The 26594-nt window shown below is 31.1% G+C and overlaps 2 protein-coding genes across 2 annotated transcripts in view; one reads left to right on the top strand and one right to left on the bottom strand.

The window, feature by feature from the left end:
• Positions 1–2031: 2031 nt before the first annotated feature.
• Positions 2032–8922, bottom strand: LOC113394187 (uncharacterized). Its single transcript, XM_026631403.2, has 6 exons — positions 8787–8922; positions 8539–8703; positions 8249–8396; positions 7175–7493; positions 4527–6219; positions 2032–3395 (listed from the first exon to the last, which is right to left on the bottom strand). Exons 1-6 carry the CDS (start codon positions 8807–8809, stop codon positions 3236–3238), a joined length of 2508 nt encoding a protein of 835 aa, XP_026487188.1. The 5' UTR covers positions 8810–8922; the 3' UTR covers positions 2032–3235.
• A 9886-nt stretch (positions 8923–18808) lies between these two features.
• LOC113394185 (caskin-1) overlaps positions 18809–26594 on the top strand; it is a 245275-nt gene continuing 237489 nt past the window's right edge. The window contains exon 1 of the mRNA XM_026631402.2: positions 18809–19103. Within this exon, the coding sequence (XP_026487187.1) occupies positions 19088–19103 (16 nt within the window). The 5' untranslated portion in view covers positions 18809–19087. The remainder of the gene's footprint in view (positions 19104–26594) is intronic.

Raw genomic sequence — 26594 nt, 5'->3', positions numbered from 1 at the left:
TACAATAATCGAAAAAAGGTACGCCAATTGCTTTATTTTCTATTTTAAGCCTTTATGAAAATCGAATGTCAGATTAAAAAAAAGTCAAATTAAATTATGATAAACTAAAAAAAGGACTTTTATAAAATATTATCATCAATTGATGTCATAAGTGTATTTGAATTAACAACGACATAATGTGACTTACAAAGTTAATATACTCCGACCAATAGACAAAAGAACAAAAAAAATCTTTTTCTATTGGCCTCAAGTAAGTACCTAATATATTTCTCTACAATATGTATTATGTAATTATATGTATACATTTTAATACATAATTATTAATTAAACAATTATATGATATTAAATAAAAAAGTAAATGATCGAAATATATTTTATACATTACGCTTGCTTTTATCAATCCGTCGAATTATATTATTGTAGAATCTACTTAATAAAAACGAATAATTATATTTGAACATGTATCTTTTTGGTATTTTGTGTTCTGACCGTTTGAAATGTCAAAATCGAACATAAAATTTTGAAATAAATAAAAATTCGCTAAGATTTAATAAAGTCAAATTTGCCGATATATTGTACGTACCTACCTACCTACTTACATACATTTTGATTATAACGTATACAGTAACCTTCAAATAATTTTAACGATGTCGATGTTTCAAATACTCTTACTTTATTACATAATAAAGTATCTCAGACTAATAGAAATGGATAAATGAGCGACGTACTCTAAAGCTGAATTTGAAATACTTACTTAGAATAAAAAGCTGATGCTGATCGTATTCCAGGGCATTATTGGAAACCAGACGCTATACACACTTTAAAAAGATCAAAATGCAATTTTGTGTTAAAATGCAAATCTTGTTTAAATAATGGGCGAATTATTAACCATTCCTTACTAGTAATTGTGATCCAACTGCATTAGTAAGATTAATAATAAAAATATAATTGTTCATTATTCTAGAAAATATGATCAGTACGTCCGTAATTATTTTATTTTATATTATATTATTTTATATAGTACCTAGGCAAGATTTTGTGTGCGCCGCCGTCTATGTTTTTCTATTGTTCTGAGATATAATATTACGTATGTTATTACAACAAATATATAGTTTTAAGTATTAATTAATCTTCAATGAAATTGTTTGTGTATGTAAATATTACCAAATAAATAATACATTATAATTAATCTATAGACTGTAAAACTAGTTTAACTTATGCACATGGTATTCTCATATATTAAGGTTATGTTCTATATATACATGAGCAAAAGAGACCATTTAATTTGTTGAGATGTTGTTTGTGACGTTGTTCGAAACAAATTACAATAAGTATTATATCACCGGTTACAGGACAATAAAAACTGGGAAAAGGAAATCTTAAAATGGTAAAGTGCATAAACGCGGTCTATATTTTGCATTCGATATATACATAATAAAGGATGAATTAGGTATGTATATTATGACTAATCTTTCATAAAATAACAATATAGTTTTTTTTTTAATATTGATATTATTTTCGGTCAAATAAATATCGACGCGAAGCTCTGCTTGTTTAATATAAATAAGATAAATAATTGATTGCTTAATTAAAACAAATGCAGTTATGTGATGTCGTGTGACACAAGTAAGTCATGAAAATGAGATATTAGGTTGTGATTTTACGATGATAGTTTTCAAAATATCTGAGATAAAAAAGTTATTTAGTTTTAATAAACATTTAATCAATACTTAAAACTTTCCCCGTACTATGCAGATAGATAAAATAATACATGGCAACATAATATCATTACTTGTATAGTAGTGTTTATTTGGATAATATAAACTTAAAATATGAATCATATTTGAATTAGTTATTTAGAGTTGTTTATTATTTGTATAAATTTAGTTTAAATTATTTGTAGTTGTGGATGCACGAAACAATCCGTCATATACTTGTCACTTAAGAAAAGCTTTAAATAATAATTATTGTAATGAGATAGCTTATTGCACAGCGTTAATATATAGCAATAACTATAAATAAAAAATAATAATCTGTTTAATCTTTTATTTGGCATATAAGGCTTAGTTTAGAATATATTCATCATAAATACAATGATATCTTTAAGTATTGATTACATCATTTTATGTACAAGTATTATTTACAATAAATATAACAAATAACTAAATACATTGTTTTGATTCGTCTTACTTAACATACCATAATAACTAGGACACTTATCTATCTTTTTACCCATAGTTCAGCAGAGTTCCGGGTGTTTAGTAAAACACTGATGGTCTCTCTCTATCATCTTCGATTTGACATTCGAAAGAACGAGAAGGCTTTGTTTTGATAATCAACCTACTTAACCTAAGCCACATTAGATAAAGCCGTAAATGCTTAGCCTTCACAATTTTAGTTATAGTTAACATTTATAGGATTGACCTATGAAATACATTTATTTTAGTAAAGCTTAATATTATATATATAAATCATTTTGGAGTATCTTAAATTTCTATACTTTTAGTAAATGAATATAGATGGGTCTGTTTGTGCTTAAGTAACCAGTACTTATACTCTGAGTCCAAATCTTATATACATATTTAAAATTTCGCATGTCTGACTTCCTTTTATCTTGACTGACATATGTTTAATTTGCAGGTACGTGTTGTATTTCAGAGCAGAATCAAAATTTCGGTATTGGACACTAAGTGATCTAGATTGAAATTGTTATAAAATTTACACAATATATAAGAATTCATTTCACATTAACTAATCATTAACAACATCAATATTTATCTATAAATTACAGTTTTAAATATTTGTATAAGGAAGAAAATATTTTATAAATTGATATTTTTCCATAAATTTATTAAGTGACCTTATATGCTTTAGTTAACAACTGCTTTAAGTACTAACACCAAACATCCATTGATACTAGTGACAATTATTATTATTTGCTTGCTCAATGGTCGAAATTCGACCATAATGCTTATTTAATTTCCATTTTTTTTATTGATAACAACTAAGCTCGTAAATAGCTACTCAACAATGAAAAAAGAAAATCGTTTTGTAAAACAATTAGAGGAGCAAAGGTACTAAACCGTTTTGTTTTTGCCTATTTATTATTATTATATCTGCAAATGAAGCATATTTTTGTTTCTCCATAATTTAGGACAACCATTACTAGATAATATTAGTCATGGCAAGCAAATATATTTTCAAAGAAAATGTAAAAATAGGAGTATTAACATATTCAAGTGTCATTCGAGATATATACTGGTAAGTCGATTGGATTGACTTGCAAGTAAGATATTGAACTAACTCCAACAACAGCGAACACAATTATCGCATCATCGTCGTACTTCGAGTACAGGCTTGCTATTTGACTTCCTGATGGCATATGATTTGTTTCACTGAAATAGAAAATATTTTTATTTAGTATATCATTTACTATCATTGATGTTTAATGTCTAATTATTCTATTGATTCATTATTAACAGTTACAATTTTTAGGTTAATTATTTTTTACAATGATTGAAAACTAAAGTATATTAAAAAAAAATTGTCATGTGACTAAGGTGTTATCTTAAATTACATTGCACAAGTGTGTGTCCAAACATAAATTATTAATTTTACAAGACCGGAAGTGTAAGCACTGCCAACTTCGAGTATTTCGGCTTCTACTGATAATTTCTGGACTAATAGAGCAACTAGTCATATAAAGTGAAATGACAGTTAATTTGTTATTTCATTTTAAGATTAATAAGTTTTGTGTCTTCAGTTGACAAATGAAATGACATGTGGTCTTGAAATGAAATTAATCAATCTATCAAAGTGATCAATAACAAAACATACACAGAAATTAGCAAAATTTAATAGAAAATCTAACTTAAATAGAAGTTATTTAAAATACTTTACTATTTTACTAAAAGTGGCGGATTTATCAGCAGGCTAAGGAAGTTTGAACTTACGGCCGCCTCTCATTGGCAGCAAATTCTGATGATAATTTTCTCCATTCATTGCACATTCGTGATATATAAAATATATTTGTGCAATATCAACTAAATTGCTGTATAGGATACTTTCAGTAGTGAAAAATAAATTATGAAATTTGATAAAAATTAAAATTACATTTAAATACAAATATTTACAGCTGTTTACGTTGAATTAGTGCGGGTCGTACAATCACGACTGTTGTTTTTACCAATATGACGTCAACAAAGTGTCTGACAGCGTTTTTGCGGGATAAAAAAGTTTAAAATTTAATTAAATTTTATAGCAAGAATGGGTGTTTATTTTGCCAAAATATTTTTTTTTATGGTTTTTTATTAAGAAAATCAACATTATGACGTACTTTTTCAAACATAGAAGAATACATGGGGTATTCAATACAAAAATAATTCCGAACTCAAGGATTAATTTAATTGAAGATCGACAAAAATTAAATAACCTATAGTTGGTTACAAAGATGTGTAAATCTGCCACTGTTTAAACAGTACTTATTAATAACTTAGCGATTTTTTTTTAAGCAAAACTTTACTTACTCTAGACAGATTATGTAACAGTGTGGAGTTGGCCTTTTCGTTTTTCTAAAATTTTGAACATGTCTTCTATACATGTCGAAATCAATAGCGAGATTGCATTCTTCAGTACATTTTTCGGTTTGAATTATTCTCAACTTTTTTAAAATCGATGCCATATCAGTACAATCGCCTGGTTTTACGATGGAGTTTATTCTATTGTTCATATTATTATGCACACTTTGAAATTCGGCTATTGCCTCTTTAATACTAGTGTAAAAAGATTTTTTCAGTTCCAACCAATTATCACATTTACATGTTTGTATTTTGAGAAAATCAAACATTATGTCCTCTCGTTTCATGTCTGTTATTTCATTATAAACAGCGTCTTTAGAAATTATTTCCGCTCTTCCGAAATCATTTTCCGGTGGTAACCAATTTTTATTAAACGTTTTCGATAAAAGCGGACTGTACTCCTTGCATTCTACTTCCGAAATTTCCTTTTTACTAGTAGACGCTTCTGTATATACCTCTTTTTGTCTTTCAGAAAGTCTCTTTAGGATATTAAAAGGATTCCTTAATTTCTTTCCTTTACGAAATTTTTGTTCTTCTTTTATGGTCTCTGAATTTGATGAATCTGATGTATCAAGAGCAATTTTATGTTTGTTTTCTAGTTCGTTACTTTCATTTAAATAATATTCTTCATTATAAGATTCGTTAAATGTTCTCAGCAGTTTAGAGAAAGCTCTTCGATGCCTTGCCGATGATTTATTATTTTTTTCCAATTCTTTCAGCTGACATGCTAGTTTTTTGAACATGTTAAGATTTTCTTCAATTTGATAGTTAGGACTTAGGCTACGACGTCTTTTTTTTCTAGGCTCATCATCATCATCTAGTTCTATAGTGTCTACAATAGTTTCTTCAATTACAACATCAAAATCTTGACTAAGCCTTACTCTTGTTTTATATCTAGTGTTATAAGTCTGAATAAGTCTATGGAGTGATTGGACGTAATCTTCATGAGTATGTCCTCCTAAGATAAGTTGTTTTAGCCTGGAAGCAAGCTTTTTAATTTCCTCTAAATTTTGTTTTTGTGCTGTTACTCTGGTTCTTTTCTTATTATTGTTGTAAGTGATTGTGTTGGTGCTATTACAATTAGTTTGCCAAAATTGTGTTTGAATTCGAGGTAATTGTAGCCGAGATGTAAAAAACCAGTTAGGCAGATAATGTCTTTGGAATAACATACTAAAATTTATAGAACTATAAGTATGTCTTGGTCTATAAAAATTGAATTGTCTATATTGAAAACTTCCATTAGCAAATGCAAAATTAGTGTATGTAGGAATTTGAGCCGGTTCTGATCTGCCGCACGTATTTTTTATTCTCTTTATATGACTGCCATTAACTTCATCATTTATGGTATAAATATTTGTATCTGTTGAAACATATCTATCATTTTTACTGTGTATTTTTTCTAAATTGATACTAAAAACTGGTTTATTTAAACATATAGTATTTGGTATGAATTGTTTCTGTGGAGTTTGTATAGAAACAATTTGTTTCTGCGTTAGTTCTGGTAAATTTTCAAAGAACCCATGAATATTATTTGTATTACATGGTTTCAGTTTTCTGTTTTTCAATTTTTGTAATCTACTCAGCCCACATAAGCTTTTAGTTTTCTCTGTTATTATTTTCTTACTATCAATATCACCTTCATCTGTAATTTGAATGAAAAAGATAAAAAAACTTATCAGGTCGTATTAAAAAATTAACTATTTTGATTACATTTATTTAGTAGAATTGTCTAATTGACTTAATTTTTAATAGAATCATTGTTTTTATTTATATCATCTATATACAGTTACCAAGTTAGCAAGCCAATTATATTTATTTATACTAGGTGAATTTTTATATGTCCATAGGCATATGCACTGAAAGAAATATTAACCACCAGCAATATTAGGGGGCTCCATAATCGCAACCTAAACCTTCGGATATCCAAAAGAAAAATCTATACCCATAAACAAAATCATTTATTGTAAATTTTTTTTGTATAGTTAAGGGCAGTAGATAATTTGTATTTTAAAGTTATTTGATTTGTTTTCTTAGATTATGCCTAATACTAAATAGTAGCCCACAAATAAAGTAAAATATATATAGCAATGGTAGACAAGCTCTTCCTCTCTTACTCTAACCCACAACGTGCCGTATTTTGGACCATTTAAGTTATCACATTCCGAGACGCACACATATTTTTTTTCTTTTACCATTTCTTAAACTCAAACTCAAATTCCTTTATTCAACATAGAAGCATTACACTTTCTTATTGATGGTCAAATTAAACACTACCACCGGTTCGGAAAAAGGAACACCCTGACCTGAGAAGAACCGGCTAAAGAAATTCAGCGGGTCTTTTTTTTTTTTTTGTCAAATTAATTACATACATAATTGTATATGAATAGAAACAGCCAGGAGCTTAATAATCTAATATCCATAACTGAAACTATGCGAAACAATAGGACGATCCAAAATTATTTCGTATCCGTAATCATATCCGAAAGTACATATCCATAAAATCCCACTCGTTACATTCCCAATGCACCAACAACTTTGGAAATAATTATGTCTCCTATTACCAGAATTAATTATATTGACATAGTGTTGAAACTTACCAATAATTTTATTTTTAACTTCTGTTGCTTCAGTTGCTTGGTCACATTTTTCTTTTTTAACTTCATTTTTAGAATCTTCTGGTTTTTCATTTTTTACTTCTATGTTATCATAATTTACATTTTCGCTATTAGAAGGTAAATCCATTTTCTTTTCACATATTATGGGTTCGACATGCTCGTGTCTGTAAATTCGGTATCCTAAGCGACTGAGCGATGCATAGACTTTGTATTGCAGGAGTGTAATTTTCTCGGTCAATAATAAAGAATAAGCTTGCTGGAGAGACACTTTCACATCATTATATTTAAGATGCAGGCAGTTCTAAAACAAAATAGTAAAGTTAAAATAACAAATTGAAAACTATCTATTAGGTTTTGTATAGTATAATTCTGTTTTTTAATATTAATGATTCACAAAATCAAAATCAAAATCAAAAATCTTTATTCAATATAGAAGTGTTTACACTTGCTTATTGATTGTCAAAAATCTACCACCGGTTCGGAATTTAGCACCTCGGACCTGAGAAGAACCGGCGAAAGAAACTCAGCGGGATATTTTTTTTTTTTTTTTTTCACATTCACATAAATTTTCATTTCGTTTTTTGCATATCAAATGCTTTATTTTCAAAAAGAGTATTGAGCTTAGTCTATATGGAGGTTCTATGAATGTATAATTTTAAAAAAAGCTATAGTGCCTAATATATTGATTAAATAATTTATTGTCTTTTTTAAAGTCGTTTTTAATCAATTTGGAAGGATTGCACTTACAAATATAGATTTCACAACAATTATACAAAATAATTATTTATATTTTTATTGGTAATGACTCAGAGGTTATTCTTTCATTTCCAAGGTGTACAATCATTTAAGAAGTCACTGGCTTTGTAATTGCACACAATATTCTTTAAAACTCATAATCCTTTATTTTAAAATTGCATATTTGTAAATGTTATCTTAGATACATTATTATATCCATGTCAATGTGTAAGTCTTACATGTGATCATTTTTAAGAAGTTATAAGTCAGCATTTAAACAGATACTATTACAATCTCTATACAATTATTATATGAACTTACAATTTCCATAAGAAATAAAGCTTCTTCTGGTTTAAGAAATAACTGTTTGCCTTTATTGTGACCTAAATATTGCCAGTAGCTTCCAACTTTCTGTGTTACTTCTGCCAACATCAACTCTTCTCTCCACACTGCATGACTTAATGTACCACTGCGGATATAAAAGAAAAGTTCATTTTATTTTTAAGTAAATTTAAGGTCTTATGACTTGCTTATGTTTCACTATAATTTAAGGAAATAATTATTGTAATCTTTTGACAGAATGTGTAAAGATGTAGCTTTGATAAACATACCTTTTCTCAATACGTTCCACTTCAATTAAATGTTTTCTAGCTTCTACAGCTGCTTGTATTTGTTTTTGCTCCAACCAAGATCCACTTGGAAGTATATCCTTAAGGCCAATTTCTGGCAAAGATACTTCTATTTTCGTTGTACTTTTTGAAACAAGTTCATGACCCCTGAATATTTTAAAAACCAACATTAAAATGTGCTGACATATTATTCAAGCGTGTTGAAGATACATCATTTTTAAGTTACTTACGATAATAGCTTGTCCTGATTCATTTTCGCTGAATGAATAAAGAAATAAAAACAATTAGGTTATACTTAATAATAATAAGTAACACATTAAAATAAAATCGACGTAAATTTCGATCGAATACTTTTTTACGTTACAATTGTCAAAGTAACTTTTTCTGACAATTGACAATGACAAATGACAAATTCATTATTGACAATATATCAAGTAGTTGCCATTTATCCAAGTTAATAATATGTTTTTTTTTTTTATAATGAATTCAAACTTTTTCGTGTGAATTTTAGAAAAAAATAATATGTTTGTGATGACGGCTTGTATCAAAGTCAAAAATATTTATTCAATATGGAAGTGATTACACTTGCTTATATTAGTTATAGTTTAAAATAGTCAAAAATCTACCACCGATTTGGAAATTAACACCTCGGACCTGAGAAGAACCAGCGTAAGGAACTCAGCGGGATATATTTTTTATTTATAAAATTCATTTTCACAAGTGTAGTAGTATATACATATAAATTTCATATTTTCATGTACAATAATAATAAACATATTTTCGTTATTTGAAACTGCCTGGAGGCGATCATCTCATTCTCAAGGTCATTAGTGTTATAATATCCTTCAGCAAACAAATGCTCTTTAACGATTCTTTTAAATTTTACAAATTTTTTTTAAACGTTTTCTGGGATCCTGATGTAAAAACGTATACATTGCCTCAAAAAAGAGATACTAACCCTGTGTAATCGGGTCCTTGGAGTAACAAGTTTATTCTTGTTCCTAGTATTAATATAATGTATGTCACAATTTCTGGAAAGAATCTTTATGTTTTTGCGTACATACATAACATTATCAAAAACAAATTGAGAAGTGACAGTCATTATTTTAATTTCTTTAAATTTACATCTTAACGAATGTTTTGGGCCCAGGTTATAGATTGGACGAATAGGCCTCTTCTGCAATACAAAAATATTATTAATAACAGTTTCAAGATCCCAGAGTAGGATGCCATTACTAGGATAAGATATTATACTGTAGAAATAACTAAAATACACTAGGCCAGCAATGTAATCTTAATTCCATAAGTTATTTATTTTCACTCCCACCACCGACGAATCTTTTTGTAAAATCAAATTTAATGAATGTTATGTTCGCATTGAATTTATAACTGAAAGGGTATAATAAATATATACCATTAGGAAAAAGAGGATCTCTGTAAAAGTAGTCAATTCAGTAATTAATGTAATTGCAATTTATTTAGTAATTATCTGTAAATAATCATATATCCATCGATCACCACGCTGTCTCAGCATATATAAACAAAATAGTTTTCTGTCTGTATATCCGCTTTCTTTTTTTAAACCACTTAAACGATTTTGATAGAGTTTGCACTAATAGAAAGCGCGATAAAAGTAATGTGTATTTATTCGTAAATATCTGGTACAAAATGGTTGACATACACCGGTGTTTTGTTCAAAAATCTATTTCGTACGTTTAAATGGCTAACGTTGGCTAAAACTAAGGACATATATCAAATGTACACATAACAATGTACTAGAAAATTCCAGATCTTAATAATTCCTACAGAAAATTCAGGGATAATAAATAATAACAATAAATGTTATTATTTGTCTACCTTCAAGGTAAACTCATAATAACATATTTAACTATTACAAATAACAAATAAACTTTTTTTTTTTTTTCATGAATTAATTACAAAACATTAATTCATTATTAATCCTTATTCAGATAAATATATCATTTATTTTGGGTGTTTAATATAGTTTAAAATAGTCCTTTACGCTATAACATTCGAAAAAATACTTTAGAAGAGATCACCGTTTCCAAATCATGTGATAAGTGGCTGTCGCAACCTTAAAGTTTTGACCTTGGCAGTTAAAATCATACATATGTATTAGTTTGAATCTATAAATCTTGGATAAATTTTGATCTATGTTTCACAATAAATTTACAGCTCAAAATCAAAATTTTTCGAACATTCATTTTTCTTAAGAGCGTAGTTTGTCAGCGTGGGAATTTATTTTAGAACACACACATAGGTACTTTTCAATAATACAGTTGCATTGTGCAGTGTATCGTACGCATCCCCGGAGATAATTAGTTGCTTGTTTTTGGTGCAACGAATAAATTAAATTTTCATTGCGCGTTCATAACGTAGGATTTATAAAAATACATTTAATTACGAGTAATGTATTAGCTATAAGGTTGTCACTCGCAAACGCAATTATAAATTATTTGTTAGCATAGGGTGCGGTCAGAGTGCATTAAGATGCCAAATATTCATTATGATTTTTATTGTTTCAACTGCTTTCGTCTAACTAAATAATAATAATTATTTTCTTGATATTTTAAGGTTGGTAGATAATAATAAATAAATAATAAATCTTTATTTGAAAAATAAAAGCATTACAGTAATTACACCAAGTCGCTTTTATCTACACTAATTACTTAACAAAAGAGATAAAATTTAGTAAAAATAAAATTTATAAAAAAAAAAGTAAACAAAAATAAGCTTAAATCTATTTAGGAACTACAAAACATCTTTAAAATTCTGGAATATATAGAATTGTTTGAATATCGTATAAAAGGGATCACAAAATATGTCTACATCTCGACAACAAAGTAGGAAGTTATTTAAAAGTTTAACAGCCCTAGCAGTGGGGCTGTTGCTAGCGTGGGGAGAATGCCACATAGGTGGGTAACAAAATAATCTATGTTGCCGTCTTCCAACACCACGCATATATTGGTCGGGAACATACAAATATATGGATTCACGTACAGCAATGCTATCCACTCTATTCATTAGAATTAAGTAGTAAAATTTTATATGTGCGGATTCCCGCCTAAGCTGAAGTGTATCTAAACCAACCATACCTGACACAAACATAGAAGGATAGAGAAAAGGGTAGTATCCATATTTACGTTTAAATAAGTATCTACAGAATTTACGTTGAATTTTTTCTAGCATTATAGTGTACATTGCCTCGCGCGGACTCCAAACTATTGAATTATATTCTAATTTACTACGGACATATGCATTATATAATTGTTCTATTACTTGGGTATTCTTAAATTGTGATAATATTCTAATAATGAAACCAAGACATTTATTAGCATCTTTGCAAATTTTAACTATATGGTCATGAAAATTTATTTTGCTATCCATTATAACTCCTAAATCCTTGATTTTGATTACATGTTCCATTGGTGTGTCAGACAGATTATATACATTTTTAATAAGCTTACGAGATCGAGAAAAAGTGATAGTTTTACATTTTGAATTATTAAATGATAATTTGTTTCTTATAGTCCAGTCAACTACAGCATCGATATCACGTTGTAACGCTACACAGTCTTTAGTCTCAGTTACAGATAGGTACAGTTTCAAATCATCAGCAAACATAAGGCATTTGGCATTAGAGATAACACTTGGTAAATCATTTATCATTATCAAAAATTGCATAGGACCCAAGGTACTACCCTGACTAACCCCTGATCGAGTATAATACTCTTTCGATTTATAACCGTCTAGCTTAACAAACTGTCTTCGATTTTTTAAGTAGTGAGCCATCAATTTTAAGAGAGAAGTTGAAAATCCTAATACAGAAAATTTGGTTAAAAGTACATCATTATCTACGAGATCGAATGCTTTCGTAAAATCAAAATAGGCGGCATCTACTTGACAGCCAGACTTAACTTGAGTACTTATATAATCTATAAATTCTATATGATTTGTCAATGTGGAGCGTCCAGGACGAAACCCATGTTGGCAATCACTCAATTGTCCCTTTATTTGTTTATAAATAATATTATTAAGGATCGATTCAAATATCTTTCCAAATACACATAGTACAGCTATAGGTCTATAATTTGTTATATCCGTGGACGAAGTCGATTTTGGAATAGGTGTTACTCGCGACACTTTCCACTTGCTAGGGTATAAACATTGTTTAATTGAAAGATTATATACATGAAGTAAGGGCACTTCCAAAGCCGACAAGCAATCTTTTACTAGAAAGGGAGGTATGTTGTCAGGACCACAAGCAGTTGAAGCTTTTAGTCGCCGTACTGCAATTCTGAGTTCAGCAACTGTCACTTGTTCAATGGTTACCGTAGATTGGCAACCAAAGCGATTAGCCTCTTCCTCAGCTATCTTCACGTCTAACAGAGGAGAAGTATCATGAAACACAGAACTGAAATATTTAGCAAATGAATCAATGGCTTTCTGCCCCTGTATGGTTTCATTGTTATAGGTATATGTTTTTATCTGCTGTCTAGTTTTACGTTTTTCCTTTACAAATTGCCAAAAACTTGATGGTTCTATATTTATATTGTTTTCAACCCTAGATATATAATTTTTAAATTCTATATTTATGAGTCCCTTGACTTTAGTTCTATAGTATTTAAAAAGTTCTTTATTAAACTCTAAATCATAACACTTAAACTTTTTTAGATTAAAATATTTTAATTTTATATAATATATTATTTCTTTGGTATACCATTTTGGATATGTATATTTATTATTCAGGACTATTGTTCTTGTAGGAACGTGTGTACTAATAACACCATTAAGTTTATTATACAGTATATCTAAGGCTAAGTCTAAATTTAAATGACGTTTTTCAAGTAAGTCGGTCCAGTCAATATTCGCAATGTCAACGTACAAGCTGTGCAGATCTGCTTGCCGAAAGTTCCACTCCGTGATTAAATATTCTCCTGGTGCCAGAGATGCTGGATGTTTTGCTGTTCTAGGAAGTGTGAGCAGTATCTCTAAGGGAGGGTGGTATGCATCCATGGGAACTAGATGCTCCGTATCGGACGATATTTTAATATTATTGTGATCCAGAGTAGTTAGTACTAAATCTAAGATACATCCATATTTATTGCTAATATTATTACATTGTTGTAACTTACTATATTCCATAAAATTATTAAATTGAGATCTAACACTATTATTGCACGAATTTAAGTTGAAATCACCAACTATCAGAAATGGATATTCAGTATACATATTAATTGCATTTTCTATACATGTTAAAACATCAAGATATTGTTTACTGCTGTAACTGGGTGGTAAATATACTACACATATCATTATCTTAATATTTTTCCAGGTAATAATAGCAAACAATAATTCTTTATCGTCAATTAAGTTATCTACATTTGTAATTCTTTTTATATTATAACAATTTTTAGCTGCCAATAGAACCCCACCCCACCCGACGTCGCCGATATACCGAATTAAATGAAAGTAAAGACACATTAAATAATCACTTCTTAAATTTTATAAATATAAATAACGAAGTTATATATAATTTTTTTCAATACTCTATTTTTAAGTAAAATATTCGAAAAAAATATTTTAAATCAACTTCTCGTCCATTTCGGTACAAATACTATTTTTCATAGTGAGCAATTCGGTTTTACAAGAGGTCGCTCGACAACTGATGCGAGAATAGCACTTCTTAAACATATTTACGATGCTTGACAAAAATCACAGAATGCTATTAGAGTATTCTGTGATTTGTCTAAAGCATTTGATTGTGTAGAACACGAGACGCTTCTTTATAAGTTCAAATACTACGGTATTAAAGGTAAAGCTCTTGATCTCATTGCTTCATATTTAAGTCAAAGAGTCCAGCAAGTTTTCATTAATGGCATAAAGTTTTCTGGATCTACGTTATAAATGAGTGTTCCACAAGGATCAATTTTGGGTCCCTTTCTATTTCTAGTATATATAAATGATCTTCCTTTCTATGTTAAAGGTATTTGTGTTATAATGTTGTTTGCTGACGATACTTCACTGATTTTAAGGTAGACAGGAAAAAACTGACTATGACGATGTGAACGGTGCATTATCACAGATACACGATTGGTTTACACTAAATAATTTAGTTTTGAATACTCAAAAAACGAAATGTGTAGTTTTTACCCTACCAAATTTTAGAAAGCAAAATTATAATATATCTTTAAATGGTTGCCGTCTTGATGTAGCCAATATTACGGTTTTTTTTGGGAATAGAATTGGATTCCAAACTTCAGTGGAGTCCTCATTTATCGTCCCTGACAGGAAGACTCAGCTCCGCAGCATAAAAATTAACAATTGTGTCCCACGACACTCGCGCCCCACCCTTATGCTAACTTGTCTATGTGTGCGTAGACGTTTTGCGAAATTATAAGAGTCGGCTCGAAATAAAAATTGACGTGCTCTCACGTTGGGCTCTGGGGAGGGACTGAAAATTTATTGACAGCGATGTCGAATAATAAGTCAAAACCGTCAAATGATTTTCTCCATACTAAAATGTATGGACGACGAATGCCAAAAAGTAAGCAATATTTAAATAAAAATTACTATAATATTGTGAGATATAATAGAAATTGAACACGGTGAACTTATTATTTACACTTTCGTGTCCCCATTTAACCAAAAATACATGTATAAACTAACCGATAAATAGCTTAAAAAATGTTAATAGAAAAGGTCGATTTCAGTGTTTGGAGTGATGTTGACGATTAATTTACCAGGTTATTGATACAAATTTTATAAATATCATGCGGTGAAACTTGAGATATATCTATTGAGATACTGAATGTATTTTTTTATCCATAATCAATGCTCCAGTTTTAAGATATTTTAAAAATAGTAAGCGCTATTTTGACGTTCCGCAAGGACTGTCCTCTTAATAAATACAAATAATAAGTAAATCAACATTATTAAATATATATACCTACGTAATATTTTCTTGCTATGCTCACTGTTCTATTCTGTTCACTTCTCTTTTCCATAAAGAGTTAAGCTCGTTGTTTATTTTATTTTTTTATTTGGAATGAATTACATATTTCTTTAGAGATAATTTGTGATTTATCTAAGGCCTTTGTTAGCTAGCAACAACATTTTTGTTACATCACTATGTTATTAGATATACTGCAGTCAATCTTCAGACTGACTGTACCTGAGAAATCGGTTTTAGATCATTGATGTAAATTGAAAGAGATCGCGTAGGAGTCCCTCAAGAATCTATTTTAAGTCCATTTTCTCTTCCTAATTTATACAAATGACTTGTCTTACCTTTTAGGTAACAAAAACCAAATGTTAGGCTCCAGTCAGAGGACCTGTTGCTTGTGAGTGACCAAACTGTAAGGAAAAGGCGGCATGAAGCTAACTTTCATGCTCGCAGACCGCTTCGTACTCCAGCACTACGCCGAGGAAATCGTGGGTGACGACTAGAGTGGGCTCGTGTACATTTGCTCTGGGAAGATAACCAGTGGTCTGTAGTGCTGTTTACTAATGAGTCCCGGTTCGGTTTCCATCCCGATACACGTAGAGTACGTGTTTGGCGAGTCCCTGGTCGTGATAGCCGTCTGCAACATCTTCAGGAAGTCCATTCATACCACGGTGGGAGAATTATGATTTGAGCGGGAATTCGTCTTGGTGGAAGAACAGACCTCGTTTGAATCAGAAACACCATGACGACTGAAAAATACCGTAACGAGGTGCAAGTGCCGATAATTTACCCCCATAGACTACAAATGGGCCAAGAATTCACGCTTATGCACGATAACGCCCGTCCGCACGCAGCGAGAGTGGTGACGAGATGGTTGCAGGAACAAGACGTATCGGTCTTAGGCTGGCCCGCTCAATCACCTGACCTAAACCCCATAGAGCACGCGTGGGACGTGCTCCAAAGAAGGGCTTTGAGAAATTTCCCTGCAAATATTGCGACGGAAGAGTAACTTTTTTTGCATCTTAGTCGGACCTGGGACAATATACCGCAGCAAGACTTGGATAACATAATCCAAAGTATGAAAAATCGTTGCAGGACCGTTATAAATGTCATGGGTGGTTTTACAGACTACTGCTTTTTCATATAACTGTTAAAAACAATAACTTTTCTATATTTTTCACATTTTCTTGAGACAAACATTAATTGTTATTTTTCCATATTTTACTTTTTTTCTTTATTTAAGTATAAAATTGTTTACGCAAAATAATAAGGGTTTTTTTTTAAATTCTGGAGTATAGTCAGATAAATGGGCTTTATAAAAATATAAACATGTTGCATGTTATTTTTAATAAATTTTGAAATAATTGAGTAAATTCAAAATATCCCTAGACACTGTTGATGTGTGTATATAACATGTTAAAGTCTGTTTATAGAGACTAAAACAATTGATGATGTAAATGTATTTAATGATAGTAATGTATTCGTAGCTTTACATATAATTTTCAGTCTATTAGTGAGACACAAGTGAACATCTGAATAGCATTATTAAAGTTTGTTGTGCTGGATACGTTTTCTAACTTAAACAATGTTAGAACAATCTAATTGCAGTGTTCATTCCAACAAGACGTGAATTCAATTTCCAGTTCTGTTTGCTATCTTTGTATCTAACTATAGTCCTCGACTTCGCTTGAGCAGTGAAACAATTAACCCTGTTGTACCGTCGTAGACTGAACAAATATCGCACTGCTAGAGTCAAGTTCGGCGACTTTTCAATTTAGTCGCGTAATAACGGTAGCGTAAGCTACGATTGTAGTTTCGTGTCGCGTAGTATCTACGTTGAGCGTAGCATGTTGGTAGCTTCTCTGACGGCTATCGATTAGTCGCACGGTCCAAACCGAGCTTTGACGAACACACCCGAACGCGCCCGGCGGTATACGAACCACGTCCATACATAGCGGAAGTAATGAAATGTACAAAGGATATGAACCGGAAAAATTGTCGCTCTCCTTTTTCCACGCATCTTATACCCGTCAAAGGGACTTCCCTGTTAGTATTTCCTTTCGTCCTACTAAAGGCTAATGCTTTTGTAATAACACCGGCTATTACCTACTCTAAATTATATAATTCTCATTTATTAAGATCTCTGATAATAACTTTTATTAGTAGTTATCGTAGAGTTACATTGGCAGTGTCGTATGTTAGAATTTTATTGCACTTCTAGGAATGCAGAGATCTTTTGAAGGTGCTTCACATCTGAGAGTACTGGAAAAGCTCTTTTAAAAGTGAGAGCATCATTAACGTTAAGGTTAATTGGTTGTATGTACGTCGAGGGCCTACTTCAGATGTAAAATGTTCCGCGTTACGACTGCAGCCGTCGAGTGCTGAAGGCGATTTAACGTATTGTAATACGAGTTTATACGAGGCGCCGCCCCCTCGCACGGCGTCTTGCTGGCGACTTTAGCTTAAAGATCACGATAGTCGTCCGTTAACGCAGGCTAAAGCCAGCCGGCATCGATTCAATCGTTCTATGTTTGAAAATTCAAAATTACGATTCACCATTCTGTTTCTGTTAACGCCGCCGTCGATCGAATGCCGGGGGATGGGGTGGCGCACCCCGCCATACGGTTTTATTTATGGTATATTTTGACGTGCGCTTTCGCTGCTAACTTCATGTTGCCTAGATAATGGGGTGATGGATAGTGTTATCGGTCGCTATTCACCGCGAACTGTACTCGCACCGTGCTCTTATTATTGCAGTGTTTTACGGAAATCCCGTAAGCTCTACCGATTTGCGCTATGTGTTTTCATAATTTTTACATGGCATAACCGGCGTTCCATTGGACGTTATTTTGGTGAATGTAGCTGAACTTCGTATGTTTGTGTTTAAATATGGCAAATATGTACTAGTTAAATGGTTAAAAGTGGTGTTATATTAATATTTTTTTTTTAAGTATTAAATGAAATTATCAGTAAAGTGTGCATTGCAGTAAAATAAAAGGTAAGTTAAATATTTTTTGACATTTAAAAAACTTGTTTTGTATTTGAATTCATAAATTAAAATCTTATGTTTATCAAAATATTTTTTGTCTAATGTTATCAGATACGTTTAAAATTATTATTAAAAATCATACAAAGCTTTTTTGTAGCAATATTATTAATGTTTACCGAAGTGTAAACATGAAAGGCCGGTTTTAGTCGAAGCGCCATCTATCAACAATATGTATAGGCTTACATTAGTTCCCGAAGTTGTCGCTGTTTCCAGCGCTAAAGTGTCAGCCGGCGGCACGCCTGCAGTCACGCGGCGTTGACGCGCGTCGCAACATGGTTGCGTGGGTGTAGATCGTTCGGTGATAAACTATACTTGTTTTCTTTCTTATCAACTTTACTACCAGTGTTTTTACTTTATCTATCGTTTATCAACACCTTGGATCAAATTGCGGAATGTTACAACTGAGTGTGTAGTGGTATACTTACATGAAAGTGTTGGGTCTGTGTGAGTGTTTTGTTATTGCAGCGGCCGACACGGGCAGGATTTTGGCGGTGCATTAAAGGTCTAGGTCCGGCATGAGGAAAATAAACGGTAGGTTAAGTTATTGCTTTTGAATTCATTGCAGATTATTTGAGTTATTAAAAACATGCAGATAAGACTACCGTGTGAAAAAGCGTTCGGGTCTGGTCAAGATAAGGACATCAGAACCGTTGCAAACGAAGATCACTCTTAAGACGCAGCGAATAAAATTGATAGCATTTGAATTAACATGTAATATTATGACAACCTATTGCTACGTTATCTATATACCGACGTAGATATAGATAAGTATGTTTATAGATGAAGTAACTATTCAATACGGTATTTATTTAAAACATCATTGTATGAGAATCGTTTTTATATTTGAACGCGTTATATATCGATCATTTATAATTGGGTGTTCATGGTGCGTAACTACTAATGGGTACACGTACTGTACAGTGGCAATGAAAGAAAGCTGTGATGAAGAAACTTCTATTATTCTGACAATAGTCGAGCTTCAATAAAAAGTTATTACTCGCACACATCTCGAAATAGAGTTGCCTAAGTGAGGAGCGACCGAAATCATTAACCGTAGCAGATCCCATACAAATGGTCTATAAACGTAATCCTACTATGTTCGATGGGCTGAGCCGAGAAGTTTTATGAAATTGTCGGTTGGGTCACGAACAAAAAACTTTAAAATTATAGTTTTATTTTAAAAAATGTTTCTTAACCGGAGGTCAATAAAGGCCATTGTAAATTGCGTCAGAATTGTGAATAAACGATAAGAGATATATATTTGTATGTAAATTATATTCAGCTTCATTATCATCTAGTCAAGGTTAACTTGTGCTCGCCGCAGAAATATGAGAAGTGATGGAAATGCAATATGATTATATATTGCATTTGACTGCATGTGAAGATAACACCCGAGATTAGGTTCCAATGATTTCCAGTGTATCGGTAAACGCACTGGGAGGTCGGATATTAGAGGCGACAGAACAAGATTTATTGTTTAGTGATTGCGAGTGACAGAGCGCACAGCGCAGAACACCTATTTGTTTTAATAACATGCTGGAATGAAGAGCCATACATTGCGCCGCCATTTGATTTCAACATGTCTCATGTTTGATGCTACATGCATTTATAAAATAAGCACAGGAAATTGCTGTTGATAAGCTTGATATAGAAATATAAATAATTATTAACTTGTGATTGTAATTAAAAAGATATTTATACTATTATTTTAGATTTTATTTGTTAATGTTTAAATATGCAAGAATTTCACGTGTTGAAAAGTTTATGGCATTCTTCGAAGTTCAATGGTCGCAGGCCGCAGCTTAGTTAATATGCCTGCACGTAGCGGCAGAAAATCAAATAAACAGTCGCTTTCATCTCCGGTTTATCGGCGATGCACTTCGTAGCCTTGCACTTTACCGTGTGTTCAACACAACTGTTCATTCCAGCGACCATTACTCAGGCCGTCGAGGTTGTCGACTTAATTCATTATCGATCTTGCATTCCGATAAAAATTGTTATGCATAAGCTCTTGTATACAACATTTTTTAAAACAATCAACTGAACCGTGTACTTGAATTAACTTGCATATATGTAATTAAACTATTTATTCGTCTTTAATGTTAATGGTTGTATGGTTATTAAAATTTGATTGACAGTAATCAGTGATTTGTAATTAATTATCATAAACTTCATAATAGATCAATCGAAGCGAGTTACTCGAATATCCATTCGCAGCTCCAATATTGTTCCCAGTTCGCTGAACCAATAGTCCATTTGCAGGAGATTAATAATAATTTGAAACATTTAATAGGACTAATGTAGTATATAGATAATGCTTCTATTGATTTTACCAGTGGTTCGAATTACTCCAATATTGACAATAAGCGGTAGTTTAGATGCTCCTACGTGCCCAGGGACTCGATGAGAGGACTACGTGACTCCCAGTTCATTGCTCTAGTTTTTTACCACTTGATCTCGTGAATGAGTCTGTGGACCTTGGCGCGGTCATAGTTCTTTAGAAACAGGATTTGTATTTGCACAAAAACGAAAAATATGCACTTAATTATTCTATTCAGTACACAACGCAAATGTCAATAAAAAATGTTGGAAAATTATATAGTTTTATTATGAACAGTTTATATAAGTCTAATAACATAAGATTATACCAGAAATATTGTTCAACATGATATCATTTTCGGTATTAAGTTTTTTTCGGTGAAATCAATGGGTGACACTTCGTGTGACGGTGCTGTGAATGCTGATTTTCAATAGAACATTAGCACTGAATATGGTGGCGCCGCGCGTGATTGCCATTTTGATTGAGATCACACGTCTGTTACAAATTGTCGCTCTAAATCGCACGTGACAGTAATATGTTTACTCGTTACTATGCAACGATAAAAGTAACAATTGAAAATTCACAAAGCTCAAATATATTACGTCCCCAAAGTTGAGTTCATCTACAAAAGGAATCTCATATTGAATTTATATTTTATGCATAAGCGAATGCAGAAGGGTGGACAATATTGATAAGTTTAATACTTTTTCAGCGACAGTAACAAATATATTTATAAATGTTGAAAATTAAAATAAAAACTTATACAATATATCAGACATTAGCATATTTATTTTTATTTAATGTTTGCAATTGCCTTTTAATACAACCGGACTTTACTTAAAGATACAGTAATTTCCATCTATAATTTTAAACAGGTAAGAGAGTGCACGTTGTTCGCTCGTTTGCTTCAAGGGTGGTGTGATATATTCAGAGCCCATTTAAATATTCCCAAGGGTGATAAGGGGAAGGGATGCGAACCGGTTAATCAAGTAACGTGATCCATTTATCTGGAGCACTCTTGATACGGTGTCTTTGAGCTTTAGAGAATTGGAGGTTCGTTTGGGGTTGAGATTGGATTCTAAGATTAAGTAAATTATTTCTTGTTTATTAATATTAAACTATAGGATTTGATGGTAGATTAGATAACGATGAATTACAGGGCAAACTGGGTTTAAGTCTTTGGACAAAATTTATGGACTATAGTGTACTTACTAAAAGCATTTGATTTTAAATAATAACGCTTATATTACTTATAGTTGCATGTTTAAATCAGCTTTGTAAATCTTTATTTACTATGAAAATTGCACCTACTTCTGTTAGCCATAAAGGTGTCTAGGAGACAAGAGTGAAATACGAGATAGCCTAGAAAATATAGATGCCCTATTGGCAATGAATATTCAAACTCGAATTCTTGATAGCAATATCAATGGAATTAGATCGATCGCGATGCAGTGAAATTGGAAACAGAGTCGCTCGGGTGCAGCATTTCCACGTTTTACTGCATTCGATCTATTTACGTGTTTATGAATGCCGATAAAGCTTAAGCACGTTGAACTGCTTCGCGCCGACCAATGTTTCCAAAGATGTTGTATTATGCATTTCAATTGGTTTTTCGTTGTGTTGCATCTTAAAGAGGAACGTTGAGAAGAAATGTTTGAGATAACTAGATTTTTGTTCGTTGAATCTTGTGGATACAATGTAAGCATGTTTTTGTTATTTTCAATTTTAATATTATTCTTTTAATCTTGAAATTAAATCTAAAATAAACTTGTGATTTTTTTCGACGTTCATTTGATTTGGCTGTATTTTAAGTTTATGATTAATATAAAAAAGGATGAATTGAATAAATTAATTTACGCAATATATATAAGTTTTATTTTTATACGTACCAGTACATATAGAGTTTTAGACAGAAAATCGTTTCTGGGTAATAACGCCTTTTAGTATGTACGACTTCGAGCATAATCTCTTCAACCTAAACCATTTGAAGTTATCCATTAGTTTCGTTTAATACAAGAATAGTTTTAAAAATATTTTGTAAACTTTACGTAACATAAAGAAATAAAAGACGTGATATGAAGTAAATTAACTAAATTGTACTTAAAGTTAATTCTGCGAATTGATGATATCTGGATTGTAAATGAATTTAAGAAGGTATTTTGAAGAAGTTACAAATAAAAGATAAAAGTGGGCGTGAATTTTGTGTTGCAAATTTAGAATTCAACAAAAGGATAAGAGCATTGGGATGTGACCTTCGTGAAGTTCTCGGGAATTAAATCGAAGTTTTCATTTATCTATCTATACATATATAACATAGTATTTATTCAACGTTTTCTATTATAGGATTTTATAAGAACTTGAATAAATTTATACTTACTATGCGCAATGATTTAGTACAAAAAAAAAAACTAAATAGAGTGTTAATATACTACTAAAACTATTCACTAGAGTAAGGATTCATAAATATTTTCTACACATTACAATAATTAAAACGAAATTCCCAGTTAACGCTGGTTCAATGTTGTAATATCGTGATTAAATAATTATGATAATTAATATTTTAGTCGAAGTAAGGAATTAAACACGATTAAGTTGAATGTCTAACAATGCAACTCGTTCATCGGCCCGGGAAATGACGTCATGGCACAAACTTCCTGTCTTCTCGACCTTCACCTAAAGCTTACACGTGACACCATATATAATATCCTTTGTAATTTTAAAATATATATTCAAACGGTTAATTTTTCCTACAATCGTCAATTATTTTTCTATTTGTCTTGAATGAAACAAAAAGTTCTTAACATATTAAAACTTTTTGGACGTTTATTAAAAAAATAGCTTGTTTAAAAATGAACCTATTCATGTAATTGTTGTCGTATAACAATTTTCAATTATGGTTCCAATTCAGCACTTTCTTGAGCGTTCATGTTCGACAAATAAATAAGTATTTGAGACTTTCTTGCCTGATTAAACCTGGGTCGTGAGTCACGAGGCTGTCGAAATAGTGAAAAGCCATCTTGCTACCGTGTAACAATACTGTGTTTTGTCCGCTATCGACAATGTGAAGGAAATCCTGTCCGGATCAGGTTGGCCTTTCAATGAATCAAAGTTCGCAGTAATGTATACAGCGTTTGCAATTTATAGTTTATACGTACATACTTGTTAGATACCTATGCATCAAGGCTTCATACATACTTGTTTATTTACTATTTAGAACATAATTGCATATCATATATTTACTGTACTGATAATTGACAATGTTGTCCCACATCATTCATTAATTTATTTTGTTTATCAATTAGTAAAATCATATTATGATTACCTTTAAGTAATTAATTGTTATTCGGTAACAAGCGAAAGATAAAAAAGTCCCTGAAAAAAGGAAGAACGTAAATGCGTTACTTGCACGCAATGAAGTATTTCTTTACACATACAATCAGCCATTTTATAATTTGCTTCTACGTTTAAACGAAACGTACTTGACCCGTTGTCACTGTCATAATATTGTCAAAATGGCAATAATAAATAAACCCTCGTATTGTACGTAACATGACGTAACAGCTAAGTTTGTTTGATGTTTACATCTGGTTTTCTATGCGAATACTATGCTCTATTTCTTAAAAATCTATCTAAATATGGAAAGAATGTAAATTAAAATGAGAGAATTTAACAGATACATGAAAAATATTTTTTACAAATGAATAACATCAGAATGGACCATTATCAGTAAATGTATTAAGAAATTAACATATATATACAAGAAAAGAAAGTTAGAATACATTAAAATACTTAACAAACAATAAACTTATTGAAAAGCTATTGATGTATAAAAACAGAGTTTTTAGAAGATCCTTAACAAAATTATTGTAAACAACATACGCGTAGTTAAAATAAATACATGCATCGTCGATTATAACGAACCATAGACAATGATATTACCTTTTATGTACATACATTGTTTAGCTTCCTCGTATTGTAGATCGAATAAAGCAAACTGGCCGGAGTTCAGGATTCCTATGGTTGGTATTCGTATTAACTGGTATAGGTTATTGTATACATCGATTTTGTGCAATTTATTAATATTGGGATTTGATAAGAATCCTCAAGAATTGAAAAGAATTAATCATAGCATATTAATTCATTAATATACATTTGACATTTGCCGAATCGAATGTTATTGTAAGGTATCTTTGGTATGTACAGTCAAGCTCAAAAATAAACGTAGACAAACAAATTAATTTACAAATGCAGTATTATAATATTGTATAACAATATGTATAAATTTGTTTTCGTTTTGAACGAGACTGTACCTTTAATATGTTCATACACTAACTTGTTTATATGTTGAATGTTGAAGCGTAGGCTTATGATTAGTTTTGCAGCTCTATTCAATTGCATAGATATTAATGATAGAACAAAAATAGTACATTGTTTACAAGACATCAACTAATGGTTCGTTAAATGGTGGTTATATATTTCTTAGAGTGAGTGTTTAGGGACCATTCATAATGCAATGCAAAAACGAGAGGGGAAGCTGTGGTCTAGAGGGAAGGGTGTTAATGTGATTGTAATTCATCAACATTACTAATGTAATATGGAAAAGAAGTCGTTAAATTCTTTAAGTGATAAACTTACAGCTGGACAATGTTGGAATTGGTTAGCTTATTCCACCAGGCTACTCTCCTCCCTAATGTGCCCATTCGGTTTTCTTTAAAATTTCTGAACAACTATTGTAACTTAATAAGTTTACCAAATTATAACAATTTTTGTGAAGAGTTTCTGTCACTAACAAATAGTTCAAAGTTGAAGCACTTGAAGACATATTACAAAGGAGAATAAAGTTGAAAATGGTTAAGTGTTTACAGATTATCTTAGTGCGTATGTACGTTGAGAATAACAGTGTTATATAAGCAGAAAAAGTTCAATGTTTACCCTTATAAAGACCACAAACTAGTTTAATCTTTAAAAAGCCAAATTTACCGATTCTTTAAATCGCGTTACGGTAATTGAATGTAACGTAACATCATCATAACGGTGCATGTAATAGTGACGTAACGACCATTGACTGTAGCTGAGGACATTCGTGAGTGTACGATAATGTTGTGTAAGGCATTGTTCATACGAGCCCACACAGCGTGCTATCGATCGGTTCAAGATCACGAACGGTTATATGTACACAGTACATGTTTCCAACGACATTTGAACATTTTTTATTTTGTATTAAGAAAGAAAATCTTCTTGGACTCTATGTAACGTTTTACACATAGATTCGTTCAAGATTACGAATGGTCGTTACATGTTTCGTGAGATATTTTTGATGGGAACAATCTATTGGCGCGACTTGGCGGTAAGAACGGTCAGTAAGTGACGTCAAACGTCATGAAACTCTTATTCCGTCATGCTAGCTATGCCGCTCAAAGTTACCTCATGTGTGATGCGTGTATACTTTATGCTTCGTCGATATTTATATTATAAAAATAATAAGAAAAATATCATTATTTTAAAAATTAAACTTGTTTTTTTTTTTTTTATATGGCTGGCTACATTATAGGAAAAAAAATCTCGTTGAAAGTCAAAAGTCTTAACCTTTCATATGCGAAATATTTTCACTTATTATATATTTAAGAACAATGTGTTTGTGAATTACGTAAAACTTAATGCGAACCTTACTTGCAGAGTTCTCTTGATTTTAATTCTTAATA

This window comes from Vanessa tameamea, chromosome 9 (genome assembly GCF_037043105.1).
Source record: "Vanessa tameamea isolate UH-Manoa-2023 chromosome 9, ilVanTame1 primary haplotype, whole genome shotgun sequence".
Classification (NCBI taxonomy): Eukaryota; Metazoa; Arthropoda; class Insecta; order Lepidoptera; family Nymphalidae; genus Vanessa; species Vanessa tameamea.
The sequence above is the reverse complement of the archived record's forward strand: the minus strand, read 5'-3'. Positions and strand labels throughout refer to the sequence as shown.